The sequence below is a fragment of the Podarcis pityusensis genome (genome assembly GCF_964106645.2).
Source record: "Podarcis pityusensis genome assembly, chromosome: 15".
Lineage (NCBI taxonomy): Eukaryota > Metazoa > Chordata > Lepidosauria > Squamata > Lacertidae > Podarcis > Podarcis pityusensis.
In genome coordinates, this window is record NC_138040.1 from 7,373,572 (window position 1) to 7,398,634 (window position 25,063).

Here is a 25,063-nt window from a genome sequence, read left to right on the forward strand (position 1 = left end):
TCAAGCAACTGCCCTTAGGAAGGAAACTTTTTTTTTTTGCACTCCATGAAGTATCAACATATTCCCAAGTTAAGACTCATGCAGGCTGGGACAGTGGGAAACTTCCTTTTCTGGAGAGCGAATTTTCTGTGTGAGCATGACTGTTGAAGCACCTCACTTTAACCCAAGGCAATTCCTCTTCCGCCCCCTGACATCTTTAGATGGGAGATACAAGTTATAATCAAATTCAAGAGCTACATCCACCTCCTGTGGTGTGTGTTTTTTTGGAGGAAGGGGGTGTTAACAAGCTGGTCCTAACAAAACTCTGCGTGATACTTTTAGGCATACTTTGGATTGTCGCACAGACACCACAAACGTGTTTTTCAGAGACAGTCTGGGTCACCCTTGTTTATTTTTTCACAGCCAAAAGGGAGAAAAAGTTATTGACATGCTTTCCTTCCCGCCAAATCCCAGGTTATACAAGCACAGATGAATCCCCATCTCCTTATGATCTAAGCTCTGGAGCTCCAACTCCTTAGGTGATTTTTGAGGAGTGGGGAGGTCGGAGTGGTTCCTTCCCCACCTAATTTGTAGACTTCTTAACTGCAAAAAGCAACTAGATGTTTCGGCTAAAGCACTTCCAAGGAATGATCTTGCAAAAGAAAAACAGAGAAGGACCCCTGGAGCAATTGGACACCTTTGCTATAGAACTGAAATAATACAATCTGCTTCTCAAAATGCAGCTAACTGTTGAGAAGGTGGGGTGAGGGAGACACAAAACGATCGGGAAAGGGCTTCTGTACATCAGCCACCATGTTGGGAGTTATGTGGAGATTGAGTATCTCCAAGTAAAAGCAGAGGCAGACTACAAGCACAGCCAACACGGAGCCACCGATTTGGAACAGGATCTTCCCACACAAACAAGTGACTGGAAGCGAGGTGGCAAATAAGGCAAGGCTGACTCAAACTGGGATGAGGAGAGGCCTGGTCACAGTTTTCTTGCATCATGAAGACACATGGCTGGGCCACGTGCCCAGCCAATACTCCAGCACAAAAATATGAGGCAGCTCCCTTTGAAATGGCTTTCTGGGGGTGGGGGTGCAATAATGTATTTCGGACCAGGACAACTCACTTCAGAAATACGGCACTTAAAATTCCATTTTACAGCTAAATACTAGCTGTCACCCATTTTTACTGTCAAATATTAGGCATGTTAGAGAGACGGTTTTGGATCAAGAAGAAACAAAGAAGACCACCTTTTTTCCCTTTTACAGCCAAGGCAACTTAAAAAGGAGAACAATGCACTCTTTGGGGACAGAAAAGCTGGCTGGATTTTTTTTTTTAAGAAACAAAACAAAACAAAACATTGAGTACCTCATTTCAAGCCAGATTCTGACCCTTAATTGCCACCTTTCTTGGGGTCTGCTTACAGCCAGCTTCTGAACCTTTCAAAAGGAATTTAAAAACCAAAGGATTTCTTTAATGGAATTTTAGAGATTCTCTTTTTATTTCATTTCTCCTTCCCGCTTAAAGGCCATTTGTTGAAGCATTTTTAATTTTTATTTTTTCTCCTAGTGCAAAAGAAAATTAAAAAGAAAAAGAAAAAGAGCAGAAACCAAAAACAAGAAACATGAAAAAGATGCTGCTGCCTTACTTCTCCCAGGCAACCAAAAACAAAAACAAAACGAACGGAATTTTAGGTGGTGTTTTTACTGCAACATATACACATTAAATATAGTTTACAGTCCATGCAGCGGCGCAACCATGGTTGAAGGGTTCCTGGGCCCCCGCCTTCAGTGCACTACAGTCCATGTTCCTCGCCCGCCGTCATCGCGCCCCCCCCCCTCCACTGCCGTCTGCCTGCCTCCTAGCCCGACTTGAAGAGGAGAATTGCAACCTGGCCCAAATAGAAATAAATGAAATGCTTCGTCTCGTGCGTTACATAGCTGCCGAAATTCCTGCCCACGATGCAATGCCAAGTGGGGTTGTATTTCTTGTCAAATTCCTGAATGGGGAGGGGGAGAGGGGAGACGGAGAGAGAAGGGGGGAGAGAGAGAGAAGAGAGAGGAAGTTATTGAAATGCAACAGCATCAAAAGGAGGCAGATCTGTGCCCCAAGGAGATTACAATCTGAACATCTGATACAGGAATCAGGAAGGGACTTTCGGAGTCCAGAGGCCCTCAGCCAGAGCCTGCCGTGGCCAAACCCTTGCGCTAGGCCCATCCTCACACACACCTGCTCCTGGGCAACCCCTGAATTGTTTCCTTTAGCTTAGGGGATAAGATGGTAGTTTCTGCAGTAGATCAATATAGTTCTGGAGTCCAACCCACCCGGAGACCAGCTTGAGACCTATTGATAGCCCTAACAGCTACATTGAAGAGGTGCCTCCCATAATGCTTTGCAGTGTTGTGCAGAACACAGTTAGGCAACTCATCCCCAAGCGGCGCGTGGCTTTGTCAGTCAGTATCTTCTAAATATATAGCACCAGCCACAGAAGGTCGCAGGTTCAATCCCCAGGTAGGGTTGGGGTAGACTCCCTGTACAAAACCCCGCTGCCAGTCAGTGTAGACAGTACTGAGTTAGGTAGCCGAATGGGTCAGTATAAGGTCGCTTCCAATCAGGGCCGAAAGCCATGGGGGCAGGACCTTGGAGAGCAGGGTTCAAATCCCCACTCAGCCATGAAGCTCACTGGGTGACCTTGGGCCGGTCACAGACACTCAGCCTAACCTGCCTCACAGGGCTGTTGTGGGGATTATATGAGGAAGGTGAAAACCACGTAAGCCACCTTGAGTTCATTGGAGAAATAGGTGGGATATAAATGCGATGAACAAAGCCTTTTGGTTATAATTAATTTCATGGAATTGTAGCGTTAGAAGGGACTGCAAGGGTCATCTAATTCAACCCCCTGCGATGCAGGAATATTGAGTGCAGAGGGTAGCAGTAACTCTTCCAAAAAACTGGCATTCAGAGGCCTCCTTCCTCTGACAGTGGAGAGAGATACTATCTAGAACAGAACATTTTTATCAAGGCAGAAGCAGTGTAAAGTGTCACAGGCCTCCTGAATGCCTATTTTTAAAGGCAGGTTTCCCCCTGCTCACGGGAGACATTGCAGTGTTTTATTATTTACCATTTTACTGTATTTTCTTATTCATGGATTTTGTTTTCATTGGTTTCTGTGTATTTCTGGCTAGTGGTGGGGCGGGGAGATGAACTTACTGGTGTTTTATGTGAATTGCTGACTGATTCTGCATATTAGGCCAGATATAAATATTAATACTGTACGCTGAAATAAAAAGGCAGCCTTGACTTTTGCCACACCCTTGCCTGGCTGTTCTGTGACAGGCAGACAGCCAAGCCAGCCACATGGAGTCCATTAGCACATGTACCCAGTCAAGGGCTTTATTTTAAAGAGGTCTTGCAAGCTCTTAATCTCCGGGTCATGGGTTTGAGCCCCACATTGGGCAAAGGTTTCCTGCATTGCAGGGGGTTGAATCAGATGACCCTCGTGGTCCCTTCAAACTCTACAATTCTATGATTCTGAGATGTTTTGGACATTGTTTCCCAGCAGGGAAATAGCCAAGAAATAAGAGGGGGTGCGATAGTGGTTTGTTTCCATTCTTATTTTTATTATATACACTGCTTTTATTATGTACACTGTTATTATGTACACACTGTGTTTTTTATATTGCAATTTTATGTTGTGAACCGCCCTGAGATCTACAGGTAAAGGGCAATCTACAAATTTAATTAATTAAGTAATTGTAATAAATAATTTGGAAGCAAATAAAAATGGTATTATACAAATCCATCAAGGAGAGCAGCCGACAGTCATGCTTTATCAATTCAATTCCTTCTAAAACATGCAGGGTAACAGTTGGTAACACACAATAAGCTCTAAGTACACACTATGTTTTGTCTTATTCTTACTGGATCAGATTGTTACTATTAATGTTTGATGTTTTATTATTTTTATATGTGTTGGAAGCCGCCCAGAGTGGCTGGGGCAACCCAGCCAGATGGGCAGGGTATAAATTAAAAAACAGTACGATTTATTTTTACAGTGGTACCTTGGTTTAAGAACAGCCCTGTTTACGAACTATTTGGTTTACAGACTCCGCAAAACCGGAAGTCGTGTCCTTGTTTGCGAACTTTACCTCAGTCTAAGAACAGAATCTGAATGGTAGAAGGGCACTGGTGGAGGGAGGCCTCGTTAGGGAAAGCGCACCTCTGTTTAAGAACGGTTTCGGTTTAAGAACAGACTTCCAGAACGGATTAAGTTCCTAAACCAAAGTACCACCGTATTTATTAGTCTACTGCATTTGAATCCTACCTTTGCTCCAAAGAGCTCAAGGTGGCAGTTGTTTCTCCCCCTCCTCATTCAATCCCCACAACAGCCAATTGATGGAGGTTCGGTTGAGAGAGGCAGTAACTGACCCAGTAAGCTTCAAGACCAAGTGGGGATTCGAACCTACATTGCACTGGTTCAGAACTTGCCAGCTGCCAAGAAAGGGGCTGGCTAAGAAGAATAGGAATTGGGGGGGGGGGACCACATGCCCCAGTCACTTCCTCAGAGATTCTGTCTTGCCATGGCAGAATGCAACTGATGAAACCCTGAGATGACCCAATCAATAATAAATAATTTTTTATTTATATCCCGCCCTCCCCAGCCGAAGCCGGGCTCAGAGCGGCTAACAATAAAATAATACAACATTCTAAAATCATTTCATTATAAAATTAATTCAAATCAAATTGATGGCAACCATTGGGCTAGAGTTCTGTGAAGATTGCCAAAGGAGGGAGTCAGGCTGTGCCCTGGCCAAAGGCCTGATGGAACAGCTCTGTCTTGCAGGCCCTGCGGAAAGATGTCAGGTCCCGCAGGGCCCTAGTCTCTTGTGACAGAGTGTTCCACCAGATTGGAGCTACAGCCGAGAAAGCCCTGGCTCTAGTTGAGGCCAGCCTAACCTCTCTGTGACCCAGGACCTCCAAGGTGTTTTTGTTTGAAGACCATAAGTTCCTCTGAGGGTCCTAGGCCGTATAGGGCTTTAAAGGTTAAAACCAGCACCTTAAACCTTAAATCAAGGCTCTTTTTCCTCTCTCCCAAGTGCAGGCGCCACAATACCTTTTTGATGTATGCCGCTATGTCCTTTTCTATGTTGTACTTCTCCATGGCCTGAGTGGCGCAGTCGACAGCATCTTGCTGCATGTCCTCGGACATGTCCGCATTCTTGATCACTGCCTTTCTGTCAGACATGATGGACCTGCCAGGAGGAAGCCAGAGAGGAGGGTCAAGTCACTCTGCAGACCACCACGGATCTGCCACGGCGCCACCCCTTGGAATGGCGGCTTGCAAGGAGGCAGGGCTGGGTTGAGGGGCAGACTGAAGCTGTGCTGTGTCCAATCCAACGGATGAGCCGCCACGGCTGCTTCTCTACCAGCTTTCAAAACAGGTTCAGACATGGGGCTAGTCCACAAGAAAAGCACACCCTGCATGGTAGAAGCAGTGGGATGTTTTGTTTGCTTGACCAGCAGCTGTTTATTCTGGCACCCTCCCTCCATCTATTTCAGTCCAACCTGATTGGGAAAAATGAGAGTTTTTAAGCAAGTGGTCCTCCCTTTGTGACTGGGGAAGGGGGCAGTTTGGTGTGTCACATTTCGTGCAGGCCTGATCTATCAGCACCAGGCTTCCATGCAAATGCACTCTCAACGCAAGGACTGAACACTGCAAACACACCTCCACAGCTCTCACTTCCACTGCCACTGGTAGATGCTAGAGTTCTTGGAGAAATCCTCTATTGTTCACTCTATAGCATGGATAGAGTACCTGGTGTTGCTAAGACTACAACTCCCATCAGCCCCAACTAGCATGGCCAGTGGTCAGGGATGGCCAGAGTTGTAGTCCAGCAGTATCTAGAGGGCTGCAGGCCCTCCTGATCTGATTAAGTCAGGCTGTTGCTTGCAAAACTGCTATTTCTACCTAGCCAGCAAACCTACAACAACGGAGTCAGACCTGTACCAACTTATGTTGAACCCACATGCTCTGTAACTGCCAGACCAGCAAGATTTCAGGCCAAGAGAAAGGGGCCTCAGCTCATTGGCAGAGCATCTGCTTTTCATGCAGAAGGTCTCAGGTCCAATCCCTGGCCTCTCCAGGTGGGACTTGGAAAGCTTTCCTGCCCCAAAGCCTGGAGAGTTGCTGCCAGTCAGTTTAGATCAGGCATCCCCCTCCAAATGTTTTGGGACTACAACTCCCATCATCCCTAGCTAACAGGACCAGTGGTCAGGGATGATGGGAATTGTAGTCCCAAACCATCTGGAGGGCTGAGTTTGGGGATGCCTGGTTTTTAGACAATAGTGAACAAGACAGGACCAATGCTATGACTCACTATTAAGGCTGATTCCTGTGGGCCTAAGATGCTTTTGAATAGGGCCTCAGAATCGGGCCCAGTGCACCCGGTCAGCAGACGTCAAGTTGTAAAGCTGTTTCAGGTGGCAAGGAAGGGCTAGCATGTCCGAAACATGCCCAGAGGGGGTGAATAAGCTGTTCCCTTCTACCAGACACTTCTAGAGAGCTAGATCCCAATGGGACTGTACATTTAAAACAGTATCCTACCACCTTAAAGTTGTGGCTTCCCCCCCCCCAAAAAAAATCCCTATTCCCAGAGCTAGAATTCCCAGACTCCCTTGGGAAGAATGACTGGGAACTGCAACTCTGTGAGGGAGACTCTTCACAACACCTGGGACCCTTAAAGAAACAGTTCCCAGGATTCTTTGGGGGAAGCTGCAACTGTTTAAAGTGGTATGATACTGCTTTAAATGTATAGCACAGACTGGACTTTAGTGCAATCAAGACCTGGCTTTACCGGGTAGGGGGAAAAGGAAAACCAGAAGACAACAGTCCACTGGCAGCCTCAGATGCAACGGTTCAGCAAGCCTCTGTTCTGCATCTTTTTTGAACCGGACACCACGGCTGAAATCCTTGACGTTTTAATGCAGATTTGTACTGCTACACTGGGCCTCTTTTATAAAAATAGAAAGAGTTCCCCAACCTGATGTCCTCTAGATGTCACTGGGACTCCCCAACTCCCACCAACCAGGATGGCAGATAGCCAGGGATGACAGGCAGTATGGTGCAGTGGTTAAAGAGTGTTCAAACAGAACCTGGGAGACCAGGAAGTTCAAATCCTCACTCAGTCAAGCAACTCACTGGGTGACCTTGGGCCATCAGCCTAAACTACCTCCAAGGTCGTTGAAAGGATAAAATGTAGAGGGGGAGAACCACATACAACTCCTTGAGAGTGCGAGTTTGGAGAACCTGGTGAAGGATCTAACCTCTGAGGGTGGGACTACCATATGTTGCCAGTTCCCACCCTCCCTGACCAATTCTGGTCATACTGGTTGGGGATAATTGAGAGGGCCTCAGATTCCCCATCCTGGCCTCCCTCAAGCAGGCAGATTCAACCCCTTTCTTACCTACCAGCATACAGTTAAAACTGAATGTGTGAACACCATTTATATATCCAAAACATGTAACTGGAACAAAAATCTCCACTTGGAAGGCTCTTTGAAAGAGGAAGAGGGACCAGCAGGCACCAAAGATAACAACAGCGATCGCGCCCGTCTGATACACAAGATGGAATCCCAAAGGGTAGCGGAATCCACCCTAAAGGTCCAATTCCTGCTCTGTGCAGAACAGACCTTCTGTTCAAACGGTCTCTGCAAGAGACACTATATCCTTCAGAGCACAGTGATCTGCTGAGTATACAAGGGGTGAGGCAGTTTTTAAGGCATCCTGATCCCAAGGCCTATAGGGCTGTGTGCATATAGAGCACCTTGAACTCTGCTTGGTACTGTTCTGAGGACAACAAATCAGAATAATGCCATCTCTTCCCTTCATCTCTCTCTCTCTCTCTCTCTCTCTCTCTCTCTCTCATATCAAAACCCCCCTCCTCCATTACTCCACTATCACTGAGCTATAAGTACATGTAACTGAAATGAATATAGACTTTTCCATTTTTGGCTCTCACCTCCATTTCCATCTCTTATGGGCAATGCTAGATTTGTAAGCTCCTCAAGGCCACAACTGCCCACCCATGTCATGAGTTAAATCCTGCATTGGCTGCCCACCGCTGGTTCTCAGCAGGGAACAGGCACGGGCAGACAAAGCAAACAGGATTTAACTTCCTGCTCACCAGCAGATGCCCAGGGAGTTAAATCCTGCTCAGTTCTTCAGGATTCCATGGAAACTATCCCGGTTCAAGGAGTTTGCATGGAACCCCCTGCTAAAATGAAGGGACCTCTGGTTCTAGCAGCTCCTTGCAAGGTGCTTTGAAACCCCAGCTTCAAAGAACTTTGCACCTGACGCCAGGTAATTGGCAGGCTGGCAACTCTGCCCGCCTGTCAAACTTGGCCTGCAAGGCTGATCCCAAAAGAATCTGGCCCAGGGAGCCAAAAGGTTCCCCACCCATTGTAGACCACACCCCACACTGGCACAGAATAAACAGGACCCTTAACCCTCCCTAGCCAACATTCAAAGGCTGAAGGTCAGCATTTTCTTGCAAGCCTCTACCAACAAGAGCTGCAGTTCCCAAAGCTTTCAATGCCCACACTAATGCATGCAGCCACCACCCACTGAAATAACTTGGCCATACATGAGCTTCATAAATGGGAGTTGACATAGCCAATCACCCACAGACTTTCACTGGGGTGGGTGGAGAGTCTCTCTACTCAGCTGCCTTAACCACAAACAATGCAGAGCCACAAAAGGGTTGAGCCACAGATGCAAACGCTGCAAGGAAGAAGTGAGGTCGGTCTCTGTGGGCACTTCCATATGACCAATATAATAACCAGGGCTGTGGTTGTGGTTGTTTTTTAAAGGCTGCTCAATCACATCACTCACACCCCTTCCCAACTGACATCTTTTAGGAACATTAGAAACCGCCCAACAGTTAATTCATGGTTAATTCCCAGGACAAAGAGTAGAAGCCGTGACAGTAAAGCCAGACTTTTAAAACTAAGTTACTAGTCCACATGATTGACACGCTGCCCGACTGCCAATCCACAGCCTGTTAATTTGTGCCACACAACATGTGCAAGTTTCAATAGCCTCTGTGCCTTGGTCACAGGCAACTAGTTCCACTTAGCATAAGCAAATAGATAGCCGTTTTGGCTGGTAGCCATAGGTAAGTTCTAGCTCTACTGTCAGAGGCGTGTGAATACCAGGTATAGGGGGATTGGGGGATTGACCCTGCTTATGGGCTTCCCATTGGTCACTGCAAGAACAGGACACTGACTAGCAGGGTCTTTTTGCTGCTCTTCAAAAGCAGGTTTCTGGAAGAGATTTCACTCTGGTGGAAGCTCATCACAATCAGGAGATTCCCCAGCAACCATCGCAGAAGGACAGTTCCTGGGATTCTCTAATCCACAGCCAGAGTTTACTCAGAGGACACCAATCCAGATTCCCCTGCCTGCAGGAGGAGTTAAACTGACTTTGCAAATACCAAACCTTATCCACCCAGAATCGTAAGCATTCCCCAGACCCCTGCAGCGTTAAGGAGAAATGCCAGAATGGTTGCAGAGTGGAAGACAGGGAGGGTGGTGTTAACAAGAAGCCCTGAGCCTTCCCAGAACCACAGTTTGCAGGAATATCTTGAACAGGAGTGAGGAACAGCAGCCTGGAATGTGCCCTGGAACTCTGATGCTGCCTCTTGCTTGCATGGATGGAGAACAGGTGTGTGTGTGTGTGTGTGTGTGTGTGTGTGTGTAGAAACCAGCTCTGATGTACAAACTACAAAGTCAGCATTTATATGCTTGGCCCCACCCACTTTTTCCTCCAGCCCTGCCCACCACTGCCATGTGGCCCCCGGAAGGTCCTACAAAAGGGTAATAAAGTTCCCCACTCTTTGTTCTCGAAAGAGCTGTTAACTATCAAATTCAAAGATTTGGGAAGGGGGCCCAGCTCAGCAGAAGAGCATCCAGAGCTGGGTGCACACCTGGGCCCAGATTTAATCCACGACATCTCCCATTAGGAGGAGGATCGGGTAGCTGCTGCCAGCCAGAGCAGACAACACTGAGGTCAATGGACGAGTGGCCTTAACCTGGTATAAAGCAGCTCCCTGCACTGGTAGCGGAGATGTGTCTGGGGTAATCAGTCAGCAAGGAGATACTCAAGAAACAAAGGGTGTGAACAGCAAGCTGATTAACTGACCCCACCCCACCCCTGCACACATACACAGTCCTTCTATGAAAGAGCTACTGGGAAAATCTTCAACAGCAGCTTATTCAGCTTCTTACACGCTGCACCACCCACTGGCAGCTAAGGCAAGCAAGCCAGCTTCCTTATAGGCCAACCACTACTAACGGCGACGTAAGAACATGTGCTTGAGCTTGCTTTCCCCTCCTCCCTCCCCATTCTTTTTCCTCGTGTGTCATGACTTTTCTGTTGTAAGCCTGAGGACGGGAGCTATCTTAATACAGATTTCTGCAAGCTGCTCCATAAAGCCTTTTTTGTGTGTGTGCATTAAGTCTGGGGTATAACTGCCACAAATGAACAATTACTTAAAAAAAAAAAAGAGGAAGAGTTTTTCCGTCTGGAAGCACTGAGACTGCATGCTGAGAGTGATTCCCGTCTCTTGGCAGGACCTCAAAAGGGACAGAAGGAATAGCTTTGTTGCAGCCGTTAAAAGATCGCTATCCAAGAGCGAGGAAGGAACCCAGAATCCGTTACATAATAGCCATGGCCAAGGTTACAATTATCCAAACCTTTGTAGCCCTCCCCCCCCCCGCCTCCCAGTTTGAAGACGACCCTGTGCATCCCTCACTGCCTGAAAAACAACATTATTGCATTTACCATCAAAGAGCTGCTACATTTACTGGAACTGTAACAAGAGGAAGACTCCCACTTTGCACACACAAAAAAACTTTGAAAGGATATGGGGTTTGCTACAGTCCTAAACCAGGTGCAAGGAACCAGTGGCCCTACAGATGTTGTTGAACTACAACTCCCATCAGCCCCAGCAAGCCTGGCCGATGTGAGCAACATCTGCGGGACCACAGGTTCCCCTCACCTGTCCTAGACAGAAGAAGAGCCAGCCTGTCATTGCTAGCCTGCAAGGCCTCTTGGCAGATGCAGGAAATGGATTCAACCCAGCAGCCACGTTCTTCAACTTCCACTTGCTCCCATTTCACAGGTGAGGGAAAGAGAGGGCTTCCCTGCAGGAGGAGCGGAAAGCACACCAATGAGTACAAAAGCACCCTGGAAGTTTAGGAACAGCATCCACGGTGAGGGCGATGGTGTCCCACCATGCTTTTGGAAACAGAAGCCCAAATGAAAACCAACCCGATTTTGAAAGATCGAGGGACACCGAGGGAAGCAAAGAGAATTAGGCCCCCCGCCTCCACTGGGGTCCCGAAGAACACACTTTCCCCCTGCAAGTTAATTCGTTTTTATTTTCTTCCATTGAGGAAGCTGCGTTATATACTGAATCAAACAACACAGTCTAATATAGCCCACTACTGCACCTGGGACCTGCGCATGGCAATGCTGTCGCTACGCCCTCTCCTCTAAAAGTCTGGCCTGTAAGAAATTCAAAGCACCGTCCTCAGAGGAAGACTTGCTGCAAAGCCAGGGATGTTGCCAGAACAGGTTGCCAGCCAGACGTGTCCTGGGGTCACCCATCTTCCAGCAGCGTATTAGTTCCACTTGAACTCAACACCAAGCTTATCAGTACCCATCTCGGCTAAGATGAACTTAAAAAACAACACAAAAACCAGGGAAGGCATTTATGTAGTTCCTTCTAATAGGGTAAGCCAGTCTCTCCGTAAAATATTTACAGCATGAATATGGGGGGTGCGGGGGAGAACCCCCAAAGGATCTTACATTGGATACATGCATGCAGGCCCCTTGCAACAGCACCGGGGAAAAGGGCCGTGGCTCAGTGGTTAGTGTATCTGCCGTGAATGCAGAAGGTCCCATGTTCAATGCTAGGGTAGAGCTGGGAGAGACATCGGCCAGCCCAGTGCAGGCAGCATTGAGCTAGACCAGGCACCCCCAAACTTGGCCCTACCAATGGTTTGGGACTACAATTCCCATCATCCCTGATCACTGGTCCTGTTAGCTAGGGATGATGGGAGCTGTAGTCCCAAAACATCTGGCGGGCCGAGTTTTGGGGTGCCTGAGCGAGACAGACCGACTCAGAACGAAGGGAGTCCCTGTGCACCATCTGCCCCTCTGCCCTTACTATGGTCATCACTTCTAGAACAGTGAGGACAATTCAATAATTTGAGTGGCATGGGCTGGGGGGGGGGGAGAGAAGGGACCCTGGGATTCATTCAAAAGCCCTATCATAAAGGAAGCTGTCTTCTCCTTGGCCAGGACCCCCCCCCCCCCCTGCAATGACAGGGAAACTTTGGAGGAGAATGCAATGGGGTGGGCAGCATGGGCATAGCCAGGGGGGCAGCTGCCACTCCCGGATCAAGCAAAACAATTGAAATACTTAATTGATCAATCACATCAGTTCTGCGCCCCCCCCCCAAACAAATGTCCTGCCCGCCCCCCAACAAAAATCCTGGCTATGCTCATAGTGGGCACGCACATTATCCCAGGGCGCGTCCCCCAGAATCCTTGCAATATACACCATCCTCATGTCTCAGTGGTGGGAGTTTTGCTCCGATCCCCCAACAGCCAAGCCACAAGGAGGACAGTAATTGGAGGACCACAAGCCTGGGTTGCAGAAGGGATGCAGCTCAAAAATAGAGCATGCAGGTTTGATCCCCAGCATCTCTGGGCAGGGCCAGGAAAGGATCTCTGCCTGGATCCCTAGAGATCCACTGCCAGGCAGCGTCAACAATGCTGGACCAATGTCCTGACTCATGTTCACGCATGCATGGGGGTGGGGAAGGTGTGTGTGCCGTTATCACCTGCCCAGCCAAACACAAATGCCATAAAAGGCTTGTTTACAACATCAGCCATTTAAAACCCAGTCCCTTTTACTCTTGCAGGGATAGTGCCAGTCTGAGCAGCCTGGCGGGGTTGGCGGGAGGGCGAAGGAAGCAAGAGAGCCGTAGGTGCCACTCCGAGGTCCTTGGCAGAAAAAGTGGGGTGTAAAAACGCAATAGTAAATAAAACGGCACTTGGGGGGCGGAGATTCTCTTTCCTCCGGAGAGCATCCTCCCTTACTATGAGGCTGCTGCAATGGGGAGTTTCCCTTTAATACAGCCTCTATCTCTTTTTTGGGGGTGGGGAGAGAAGCAAGGAGAGGATGGCTTGTAGAGTAAGCCCCAGAGGCCACACCACACATACAATCTTCCTTGGATCCTGACCAAGTTCAGCTCCACCTGCAGGTTCCAAAGGTGGCAACAGCCTCCCCAGCTAGAAAAAGGCCTCGGCAATGTTTTTTCCCCCCTCCTTTTTTTCCTTAAAGCCTTCCAAGACCCTACTCTAGAAGGATCCATGCATCTCGGTTTCCTCCATCCCTGACAGGGACGTCACTGGACCTCGAAGCCAAGGGCACCACCAGCACAACCCCATTGGCTCTGCTGTAACCCTCATAGGAAGAGCAAAGGCAGCTTTTTAAGTTTGTCCCACCCTTAAAGGCAACCATCACAGACCTGAACCTGTCCTTTGCAAGAGGGGTTTCCCTCCCCCCCCCCCCCATGGGGAGCTAAACAATCCTTCTTCCAGCTCCTGTGTCACAAAGGGGCTTCCTAGCAAGGCTTTAGGAATCTTATTTATTTACCAGCACTCCTAAAAGTCTCCAGTCTGATTTCAGGCTTGACCTTGGGTTTTTTTTAAGGGGGGGGCATAGTATAAATATTTAATTTATCTGATTTTTAAAATCAATATATGGGGGGGGGGGAGAGAGAAAGAACTGTCCGCTTGATTACAGAATGAAATGTTATAATACCAGCTGCATCCCCATCAACACTCACACAACTACTGCAGAGGTGAGCAAGAAAGCCAAGCGGATGGACAGTTTGCACAGACACACACACTCACTATATATATATATATATATTTGGGAGGGTATAGCTCAGAGTTAGCTGAAAGAGGTGGATCCACAGAAACCGCGTCTGCCAAGTTTGGTACAAAGGAAGGTAGATTGCACACTCAATACCCAGCAGCTGTGCCCGCTTTGGGGGGAGAGTGGATGGGGGGGGGGGAGCAGCCTGGGTTGCAATCCTCTGCACCTTTACCTTTGAATAATTGTGTAAAAAAAATATTAAAGTTCCACTGGGGCTTTCTGCACTCAAGAGGGTTTACTTCCGAGTAGGCATGCATGAGATTGCACTAGGCGCAGGAGCCTAAGGGGCGTGGACTAAAACAGGGAAAAAAAGAAAAATAAGAAGGGAGGAAGGAGGGACGGCCAAAATCAAGCATCCCCATCACTTCCAATGGCCAGAACCCCTCGCTGCTCGCGCAACTATTTGAGCGCGCCCCCCCATCAACCCCTCCGCCCCAAACTCGCCCCATCCGTATGCAATTCTGCAATGGAAAAGAAAAGCAAATAAAACGAATGAATAAGTCACCCGTTTGCAACCGCTTACCTTCACAGTGTTAGGCAAAGCCTCCGATTATTTATATATATATATATATTAAAAAATAATAATAATAAACGAGGGCGCGCTCTTTCCCCCCTCGGCACGTCGAAAGGCAACGCTGCAAAGGCTTTCTATAGCCTCCCAACGCCTGGGCTCCAATGCGCGTTCCTGCCCCGTTTGCAAAAAGAAAAAAGGGGGAAAGCACCAGCGAAGCGTCCGATGCTGCTGTCGGCGAAGGTGGTTGGAGCGTCGCTCGCTTACTCAGCGCAGCAGCAGCAGCGCCGGCGCCCTCCGCTCTCTTCCCCCCGCGAGCCTCCTCTGGCTGCCTGCCCTGGCCCCCCCTGGGCTGAAATAGGCGCCCCTCCCCTTGCAGTAGCTCAGCCACGCTGCGCCTCCATTGGCTGCCGCAGAGCCTCGGCCCACAGCGACGTAGCGTTCTCCTCTCGCTGTTCTCTGTCTACATCTTATTTCATCCCATAATGCCACGAGGAAATTGCAGAACCAATTTTTTTGTATGTGTGGGGTGGGGGGGTGGAGAGAGACTAGGGGTGGGGCTGGAGTTTCTCGCTTTTTGTTTGTTATTAAAACAGAGCGTCCACAAATGAGCCAATGAAGAAGCGGGCATTATTATTATTATTATTATTATTTTCCCTGCTCAGGATCTGTGTCTTCTCTCTCGGCTTCCTTCTTCTTCTTCTTCTGCTCTGCCTCTCTCTCTGTTTCCTGGCAGGGAGCTGCTTGGAACAGCTGCATCGCCAGGCAGAACTGCAACAGGTGTAGCTTTATCTCAGCATCACTGGGGGGATGTTTGAAGCTGCACCTGTTGCATTGCTGCCTTTCAAAGGAGCGCTGGAATGAGGAGAGAGATAATTTGCCTGTAGGTAGAAGCCTTTGGGTTAGGTAACAGAGGATACAATGTCCACTTGCTTAGGTGGGAATAAGCCCAATGGAACTTAGTGGGACTTACAGTGGTACCTCGGGTTAAGTACTTAATTCGTTCCGGAGGTCTGTTCTTAACCTGAAACTGTTCTTAACCTGAAGCAACACTTTAGCTAATGGGGCCTCCCGCTGCTGCTGCGCTGCCACCGTGCAATTTCTGTTCTCATCCTGCAGCAAAGTTCTTAACCTGAAGCACTATTTCTGGGTTAGCGGAGTCAGTAACCTGAAGCGTATGTAACCTGAAGCATATGTAACCCAAGGTACCACTGTACTTCTGAGTAGATGCCCATAGAATTGCACTGGAAATCTCACTGGCTTGGGTGTTATTTGCAAATATTGTTTGAATGGGAGGTGAGGTGGGACTTCCTTGGAGCAGGGAAAAACAGAATGTAACACGCACACACCATTTATATGGTTCTTAAATTGATTGTTTAAGAAAAAGCTGTGTCTTTTGATTCCACAATGAAAATACTGTATAACGATGTGAAATATTCATGAATATTTGTTTTTTTAAAAAGTTAAGTTAGCTATATTTTGTTTGTTGGGGGGTGGTCCCTGGAAATCGAATCGGTTAACAGCAAAGGTGAGGAACCCCTTTCCGCCCTGGGGGCTGCATGACGGCGATAGGGCCAGAGGTAAAAATGGCATAGACCAGAGGTATAATCTTCACCTTGGTGCAGCTGGCTACATTCCAGCTGTGGAATAGTCAGTGGTTTCCATATGTGCACCCACCGCCCCGTAAATATCAGTCTGTCTACCATCCAGGCAAGCAAGAGGCATTATCATATAATGGGAAAATTCCAGCCAAGCATAATAGTTCAACTGGTAGAGTATGAGATTCTTCATCTCAGGGTTGTGGGTTCGATCCCCACATTGGGGCTGGACTAGATGACCCTTATGGTCCCTTCCAACTTGATAAGTGCTCAAGGAGGGTATGAAGCAGGGCTAGTGAGGGGTGTGGCCTGGGGAGACTGGGTGTGGCTTGGGCAGGGGGCCAGGGAGGATGGCGAGGGCCAGAGAGAGACCTAGAGGGCCTAATTCAGACCTCAGGCCTGAGGTCCCTCAACCCATATATGCGGAGATCAGAAAACAGAGGGACAATTATTCCCCCTGTCCTCTGAGGACAATACATGCTTACTCCAAACACCTGCCCTGCCCACTCCGGTATCTTAGAATTTGATGAGTGAAACACTTTCTCTACGAACATTTCATTTGCTGGACAAAGCTCACCTGCAGAGCATACATTTAAAGCAAATGGCTTTCCCCCTCCCTGAACGGATCCTGGAAGCTGTAGTTTGTTAAGGGTGCTGGGAATTGTAGCTCCCGGAGGTGTAAACTACAGTTCCCATGATTCCTGGTGGGGGAGGGGCTTTAAATGTGTGGTGTGGGTGTCAACAAAGTTTGGCCAAGTTCCAGGCCCGCAAGGATTTGTGTAAGGCACAGAAGGGGAGATTTTGTACAGCGTCGCTTCTCCCTTTACAGGAAACAGAAGAAGAAGAGTTTGGATTTGATATCCCGCTTTATCACTACCCAAAGGAGTCTCAAAGTGGCTAACATTCTCCTTTCCCTTCCTCCCCCACAACAAACACTCTGTGAGGTGAGTGGGGCTGAGAGACTTCAGAGAAGTATGACTAGCCCAAGGTCACCCAGCAGCTGCATGTGGAGGAGCGGAGATGCGAATCCGGTTCCCCAGATTACGAGTCCACCGCTCTTAACCACTAAACCACACTGGCTTTGCACACTGGGGTGCACAGGACAGGATTTCCTCAGGAACACAGCAGTCCTCATTGGGACTGATGGGATTTAGGGTCCAGCAAAATCTGGAGAGCACCAGAGGATTCCTGCATTGCAGGGGGCTGGACTAGATGGCCCCTGGGTGATTCTAGGAGTTATCCTTCCAGAAGGCAGAAGGGATATAGCTCAGTGGTTAAAGCTTCTGAGCCGCATGCAGAAGGTACTGGGTTCAACCCACAACATCTCCAGGCAGAGCTGAGGGAGAGTCTGCAACCCTGGAGAATCACTGCTGGTCAGTGTAACTCAGGTGTGGGGAACCTTTGACCCTCCAGATGTTGCTGAACTACAACACCTTTCAACCCTAGCAAGCACGTCCAATGCCAAGGAATGATGGGAGCTGTATTTCTGCCACATCTGGAGGGTCAAGGGTTCCCCACACCTGATGTAAACAATATTGAGCTAGCTTAGGGTTCCCCAAAGTTGGGTTTCCAGATGTTTTTGGACTACAACTCCCATCATCCCTAGCTGGCAGCAGGACCAGTGGTCAGGGATGATGGGAACTGTAGTCCCAAAACAGCTGGAGACCCAAGTTTGGGAAACCGTGAGCTAGATGAATATTTGCAATCACTGCTGTTCCTTCCCCATCCAGAGATGTTTTCAAAGTACAGTAGAGCTGAACAGGTACCTGTCACGGCCAAGAGGCTGGATCCAGATGGTCTCTTACGCTCATTCCAGTGCCATTATTAAAAGAGGGCCTGGGGGAGGATGAACGAGGATATGGATGAAAGAAGGCAAAACGTTAAACTTACTACACGTCTCTAAAAATATGTATAAGCAACACCTGAGCTTCGCTGACTCACTCATTAAACAAAGGTGTCACGACTGCCAACACACAGGAAAGCTGAAATGTGGTACGCGCACCATCTAATTCATCTTAATTAATGGGCAGTGGGGGAGACTGAAGGAGGAATGAAACTCGAGATCTGAAGGCGAGGGATGGAATGCTGGGCTGCAGAATCCCCTCTGCTAGCAGCCTGATAGGACAGACAGACAGACAGACAGACAAAGAGAAGAATTTGCAGTGGCAATGAACACATATTTATTTATTTGGGACAAGTCAGTAGAGGCTGCTCCATTAGGGCAAATGGGGCACTGCCCCGCCAATCTCGTTTCTCTGGGCACCTCCAGACATCGTTTTTATGGTGTGTTTATGATGGTTTGATCTCATGAAGGGTGTTTTGGCGGTGACACATGATCCCGGTTTCAATACTATTTACAGCTGCAAACATTTCAAGGCAGACATACTGCTTTTGTTTCCAGTCAACGCATCTCCCACAGCTTCCTGCTGAATTCCTGTAATTTTTAATATCACTAATGTTCTAGGTTGTGTGGGGGTTTTTTTTATTGCTGTGCTTTAGTGCAAGAGTACCCCTCCCAATGGCAATGATGTGTGGGGCTGGCCCTGGACATGTTGCTGCTTCAGGCAAAACAAAATCCTAGCCCTGCCCCCCACCTAGCCAGCCACCAGCCAGGGGTGGACTTCGGTCTTTCAAATTTCAGCAGCACCCTGTGAGAGGTCAAAATTTGGAGCCCCCTGCCTCTCGCCTTCCATTCTTCTCAATTTACTATGACTTACTTGCCATGCAGAGACATCACCTTGCCAACAAAGGTCCGTATAGTTAAAGCTATGGTTTTTCCAGTAGTAATGTATGGAAGTGAGAGCTGGACCATAAAGAAGGCTGATCGACGAAGAATGGATGCTTTTGAATTATGGTGCTGGAGGAGACTCTTGAGAGTCCCATGGACTGCAAGAAGATCAAACCGATCCATTCTTAAGGAAATCAGCCCTGAGTGCTCACTGGAAGGACAGATCGTGAAGCTGAGGCTCCAATACTTTGGCCACCTCATGAGAAGAGAAGACTCCCTGGAAAAGACCCTGATGTTGGGAAATATTGAGGGCACAAGGAGAAGAGGACGACAGAGGATGAGATGGTTGGATAGTGTTCTCGAAGCTACCAGCATGAGTTTGACTAAACTGTGGGAGGCAGTGGAAGACAGGAGTGCCTGGCATGCTCTGGTCCATGGGGTCACGAAGAGCCGGACACACAACAACATAACAACAGATTGTAGAACACATTATAGCCCAAAGCTCAGGTTGCCATATTTCAAAATGTCAAAAGAAGAGTTGTTGAGATTTTGTTTGTTTTGTTTTGTTTTTGAGCTGTTTTTAAAGGAAATTTGCCAAAGTATCAACACTTCCCATATGGGCGGCCATACGCCTGGATTTTCGTGGATATTTTAACTGATTTTCGGTGGACGAATCTGGGGAATTCCCGATACGTGGAAGCCCTACCAAAGCCCAACTCTGTCCCCTTTCATTATGAAGGTTGCTAACCACACTGAAAATCTGCTGAACCTCTTTGACCTGAGACCACACAGAGATGAATAAATACCACGGACAGTGATGCCCTTGCCGTGCCACCTTCAATGAGCTGGAAGGGTACTTTCTGCTTGCAGCCCCATTTTCATCAAATTGCGACACTTGTTAGTGATCTGCTAGCACCCAAAGACCACCCTGGTTGCTTCCAGACCACCTGATTATTCAGCCTTCATCCTGATTTGATTGCCGCATCAGCTGTTGGCTGAGTGTTCATTCTGATTGGTGCACTGGGAAGTTAAAACAGAGTTGCATCAGGAAAACATTAGGGGGCACACCCCACACTTTCCAGTACAGGTAAAGACCAGGATGCAAGTCTGTGTAGAGGGATATGGCCTGGGAAGAGTTCAAAGGGTCAGGTGGAGGGACTGGACCTGGGCCTAAGGTTCCCCATCTCTGCCTTAGAATCTTGAGATCCCAAAGCACTAGATCAGATAGTGTGCGATTTATTGATCGCTGAATATCAAGAGATATTGGGAAGTATTCCTGGATGGCATCTGGGAAATGGCAGGATGCAGTCTGAAATTTGACCCTCTTCCTTGCATTATTTGGCAATGTAAAAACACAAAGGCGGGTGGCTGTGTCTTTACACAGAGTAGGCCTACTGGAAATCAGTGGACCTAATTTAATCCTATTCATTAAACAGGTCTACTCTGAATAAAACTTAGCTGAATGCTGCACAAGGTGCCAAAATATGAAAGAGAGATGCTTATCTATTTTCTAGTGGCAGCTGACTGGCAATTAGCCACATAGGGAAATAAGGAGGCTTGAGATCATCAATTTGTTGGGATGTTCCGAATTTGGGACGTGGCTCATATGGGCAGGGTTTGACTACGGCATCCTGTCAGCACAATGAGTTTTTCTTGCAAAGTGGGACTCCCCCCCCCCACTCTCCAGATCTGCTTCAGAGGGTTGGGGAACCTCTAGAACAGATTTGGGGGTGGAGGGGGAGAAGAGGGTGCAATTGTGCCATTGCTCAAGCAGAAAACCTTGTGCTGGTGGAGCAGTTGCATAGCATGACATTGGAAACAACACTTCACTGAATCTCACAGGGCAGACCCCGAAATAAACTACGGTACAGTGGTACCTCAGGTTACAGACGCTTCAGGTTACAGACTCCGCTAACCCAGAAATATTACCTCGGGTTAAGAACTTTGCTTCAGGATGAGAACAGAAATCATGCAGCAGCGGCGGCAGGAGGCCCCATTAGCTAAAGTGGTACCTCAGGTTAAGAACAGTTTCAGGTTAAGAACAGACCTCCGGAACGAATTAAGTTCTTAACCCGAGGTACCACTGTACTTGATTTTAAAAAATGGTCTGATGAACACGTACCATTTTTAAAAATAAACTTTTTATTATATTTTATTTACTAATATTTTATTATGTACTGGGAAAAAAGTCCCCAGCAATGCCCAATTCGTAATAGCAAACAATTATAAATCTTATCTGTATCTTATTTAATACTATCAACTGCTTAATTTGCTTCGGGGACTTCTTACTGTGGGTCATAGTATTTGATTTGGATTCTTCCACACACAAAAAACACCCTTCAAAATTCTTGGGAATGAAACTTACAAATCCTAGACCATTGACCTCTAGTATGCATTCCAATCTGTTCGGGATCTCACTCTGCATTGTGGTCGATGCAGTTCCCCAATAACACATCACACAGAAAATAATACCGGCAGTGAATTAAGTGAAAGGAAGGACAGCGTGGGATTGCCCGTTTTCAGGCACATTGGTACAAAATGCCTTCCAGAGGGCCAATTAGCTGATGGGCAATCTGGACACAGGGACTTCACTGGCACCGACTCCTGAAGTTCAGAACGCGATCAAAACGAAACTTCCCTGCTGCTCCTTCGTTCATCTGTGAACGGGGTTTCAAATAGAGGGGCCGAGAAAACGACTTCCTCTCCGCGGGGCAGTTTGGCAAAGGTGGAGAGAGCTGCCTTTTTGGATAAAGGCATGAATGAAGAAATTCTTCAGTCACCAGGCTGCCTGGTGTGTTTGAAGGAGGAGCTCCTCTCCTCTGAAGGGAACATAATAGGAGTGCCTTTTACCAGCTAGGCCTGCTTCACAAACGACGGCGGTTCTTGCGCTGTGATTCATGCACCGGCAACCTCCTTGCTCCATTATTGCAATGCTCTCTGTGTGGGGCTACCCTTGGACCTGGTCCAGAGCTGCCAGCTGGTGCAAAATGCTGCAGCTAGACTGCTGACAGGGACAGACTACGGCCAGCACATAACTCTGGTGCTCAAAAGTCTGCCCTAACTGCCCATACAAGGTACACTACAGGGCCGGGTTTGAGGCACATGCATTAATTTGCAAGGCTCTTAACAACCTGAGTCCAAGATATTTGAAAGACTACCTGAGCAGTCTGCCTTCAGCCAACCCGCCCCCCCCACCTGCCTGCCTTATTACAGACTATCAGTCTGGGAGTCATCTGGGCTGACAGCTTCTTCTTCCTCAATCTCAGCATTGTAGAATTCAGCAGGGAGGAAGTGGGGAACAAAACTCAAAATAGTGGCCTTTGGCTATCATTGGCTTAGGCTCCCTCTACCACAGAGCCTAGGACTTGCCGATCAGAAGGTCGGCGGTTCGAATCCCTGCGATGGGGTGAGCTCCCGTTGCTTGCTCCCTGCTCCTGCCAACCTAGCAGTTCAAAAGCACATAAAAGTGCAAATAGATAAATAGGTACCGCTCCAGCGGGAAGGTAAATGGCGTTTCCGTGCACTGCTCTGGTTTGCCAGAAGCAGCTTAGTCATGTTGGCCACATGTCCCGGAAGCTGTACGCCGGCTCCCTCGGCCAATAAAGCGAGATGAGCGCCGCAACCCCAGAGTCGGCCACGACTGGACCTAATGGTCAGGGGTCCCTTTACCTTTACTGTTGGGCTCCCTGCCTTCCTTGTCATGGGGCACCAGCGCCCAATGACTGATACCAAGGGGTTGTTATAAGAAAAAAACTGCTCCTTTTCCCTTATGGGGTACCCAAGAGCCCGTATAGAGTCCTTATGCAGGTTCTCTATCGGTAGGAGAAAATAACAGAGGCCAACCAGAGAATATTGAGAAGCAAAACAGCTAGTAAGCCTGATCTTTATTAAACTGTTGCAACAGGGAGCTCACACACACACCCCAAACACAGGAGGGGGGAGGAACCCATAACATCGGTGTGCAAGTTCTTATAGACTTTTGAAATTGCCTCCCCTGTAGCTCAAGACCACCCCCAAAAACATCATACATACATCACAGAAAGAGGTGGTCCCCAGCAGAAATTTGAGTGTGTTGCTTTTCTCCTGACTGCCAGGATACCTGATAATGCCTTATCTGATTGCCTTTTCTGGGTAGCCTGGCCATTCCTTTGAGATGGTAAATACTTAGTTCCTGAATCTCTTATGCATATAGATAGTGTGCTCAGCTTAACAGATACTTACCAGACTGTTTTTACAAGGAGGTGTAAGCCCCTACAGTCCAAAGACAGCTGGAAAGCTTTTCACATTTCCTTCCTCCTTGCAGAGAAATATTTGAGGTCAATTAGGGAGAGTCAAAATGGCTTCAGGATTGTTCTCTTGTACTATTTCAGACACATAGTTGATATACTTATGTATGTGTTTGCCTTGTACATTTATGAACATTTATTATATATAGATATATGACCTTAGAGGGATGCAGGTGGCACTGTGGTCTAAACCACTGAGCCTCTTGGGCTTGCCAATCGGAAGGTCGGTGGTTCGAATCCCCGTGATGGGGTGAGCTCCCGTTGCTCGTTCCCTGCTCCTGCCAACCTAGCAGTTTGAAAGCACATCCAAAAGTGCAAGTAGATAAATAGGTACCGCTCCGGCGGGAAGGTAAATGGCGTTTCCGTGTGCTGCTCTGGTTTTGCCAGAAGCGGCTTAGTCATGCTAGCCACATGACCTGGAAAAACTGTCTGCGGACAGACACCAGCTCCCTTGGCCTGTAAAGTGAGATGAGCACTGCAACCCCAAAGTCATCTGCGACTGGACTTAATTGTCAGGAGTCCCTTACCTTTACCTTTTATGACCTTAGAATTCCTATGACAGGGTCCTGCTTCTGGGGCTTTCCGTCCAATCAAATTCCCTAAAGAAAGGGAATCTAGTCTCAGGGTCTTGACACACACCCTGGCAAAAAGGGCTCTCTCCATGCAGAAGCTTGACAGCAGCTGATCTAGCAGTGTCCTAGTGTAAACAGCTGATGCCCTTGTGCAAGTGCTACACAGGCTTCAAAAAGGTAGCAATTCTCAGCTATGGAACAACGAGTCAAGATGAACGGATAGCCAACAGCGGTGAGAGTCAGGAGCTGAGAACAGGAGGTTTGGATTCTGAAATATACTCTGAGTTCTGTAGTGATTTCATACTCTTTATTGCAGCTTGTGAAACAGTGATTGAATTGCCCCCCAAACGTCAGGCTTTTATATACATTATTTACACAATGAGTCCCGTCTGATTGGCTGATTCTGCTTCCTTCCCGGAGCCTGATTGGTCTTTTCCTGCAAGCCAATCAGTTGTTGCATTCTAGGATCCCACTTGCCTATTGTTCTAGGATCCAAGCTTAGTACATAACCGATTCCTAATGGAGTTTGAGCTTTCATGTCCTGCCTCGTGTCTCATCCAAAGCTGGTTGCAAAACCCTAATTGTACAGTGCTTCCTTCACTTAAAAAAATATATCCCAGAACTCCTGAGGATAATCTTAAAACTGCTTAAATCAGATTTGACGGGAGGGGGGTTCTTCCCTCCTGAACTCCTTAGCTGTTTACATGGCAAATCTCTGAAAATCCATTGCAGAACAACTGCCAACTATCCTGGGCTGGGGAGCTAAGGCTTTTGCAAATTAAATCAACGGAAAGGATAGCTGAACGAGTCGGCTTCCTCTTTCCAGATCTTGCTGCCATGCTAGTATTAAAAAGCTGGATATTTCTTGTCTTCCATCCCTCTAAAACTAACTGATCTTCTCCCTCTGTTGATTTCTCTGTTAGCTGAGCTTCTTTTGGTCTTTTCATAAGCATCAGGCCAGAGACTCAGTCCACGCGTCTTTATTATTATTATTTTGGTTTATTTTATTACACTTTCAAGATGCTACAGAAATCAGAGAAAATTTAAATGGAAAATTTAATGTTTCTCCTGCCAAAGTAGACGGGAGCATCTGATGAAACGTGGCATCCCTTTAAGGCTTTGGTATCTGGGGCAGAGCTAGCTCTGTTTACAGTTGCATTTGCGTCAGGGAATTCAGCGCTGCATCCTTCTGAATATGATCAGGAAAATACATTCTTGCCCTGGATTAGGGATGAAGGGGAAATTTGATGCAGGACGCATTTTAAAGCCAAAATGATCAGACCTGTGCGTTGCAAACCAAAGTGTGGCTGTCCTGCAAAATTCGCACTTATCTGAATGTTGTGATGCAGTTCATCAGCCAGACAATGTTTA

General features: G+C 47.7%; 1 protein-coding gene across 2 annotated transcripts; it reads right to left on the bottom strand.

Annotated features, from left to right (window-relative positions):
* Positions 1-358: 358 nt before the first annotated feature.
* On the bottom strand, positions 359-14,841 carry DYNLL2 (dynein light chain LC8-type 2). 2 transcript variants are annotated; one of them, XM_080983304.1, is made up of 3 exons: positions 14,521-14,841; positions 5,099-5,237; positions 359-1,984 (listed from the first exon to the last, which is right to left on the bottom strand). In XM_080983304.1, exons 2-3 carry the CDS (start codon positions 5,228-5,230, stop codon positions 1,847-1,849), a joined length of 270 nt encoding a protein of 89 aa, XP_080839430.1. In that variant the 5' UTR covers positions 5,231-5,237; positions 14,521-14,841; the 3' UTR covers positions 359-1,846. The 2 variants fall into 2 exon arrangements, with proteins under 2 accessions (XP_080839430.1, XP_080839431.1); XM_080983305.1 differs by having other exon boundaries at positions 14,720-14,820.
* Positions 14,842-25,063: the final 10,222 nt, after the last annotated feature.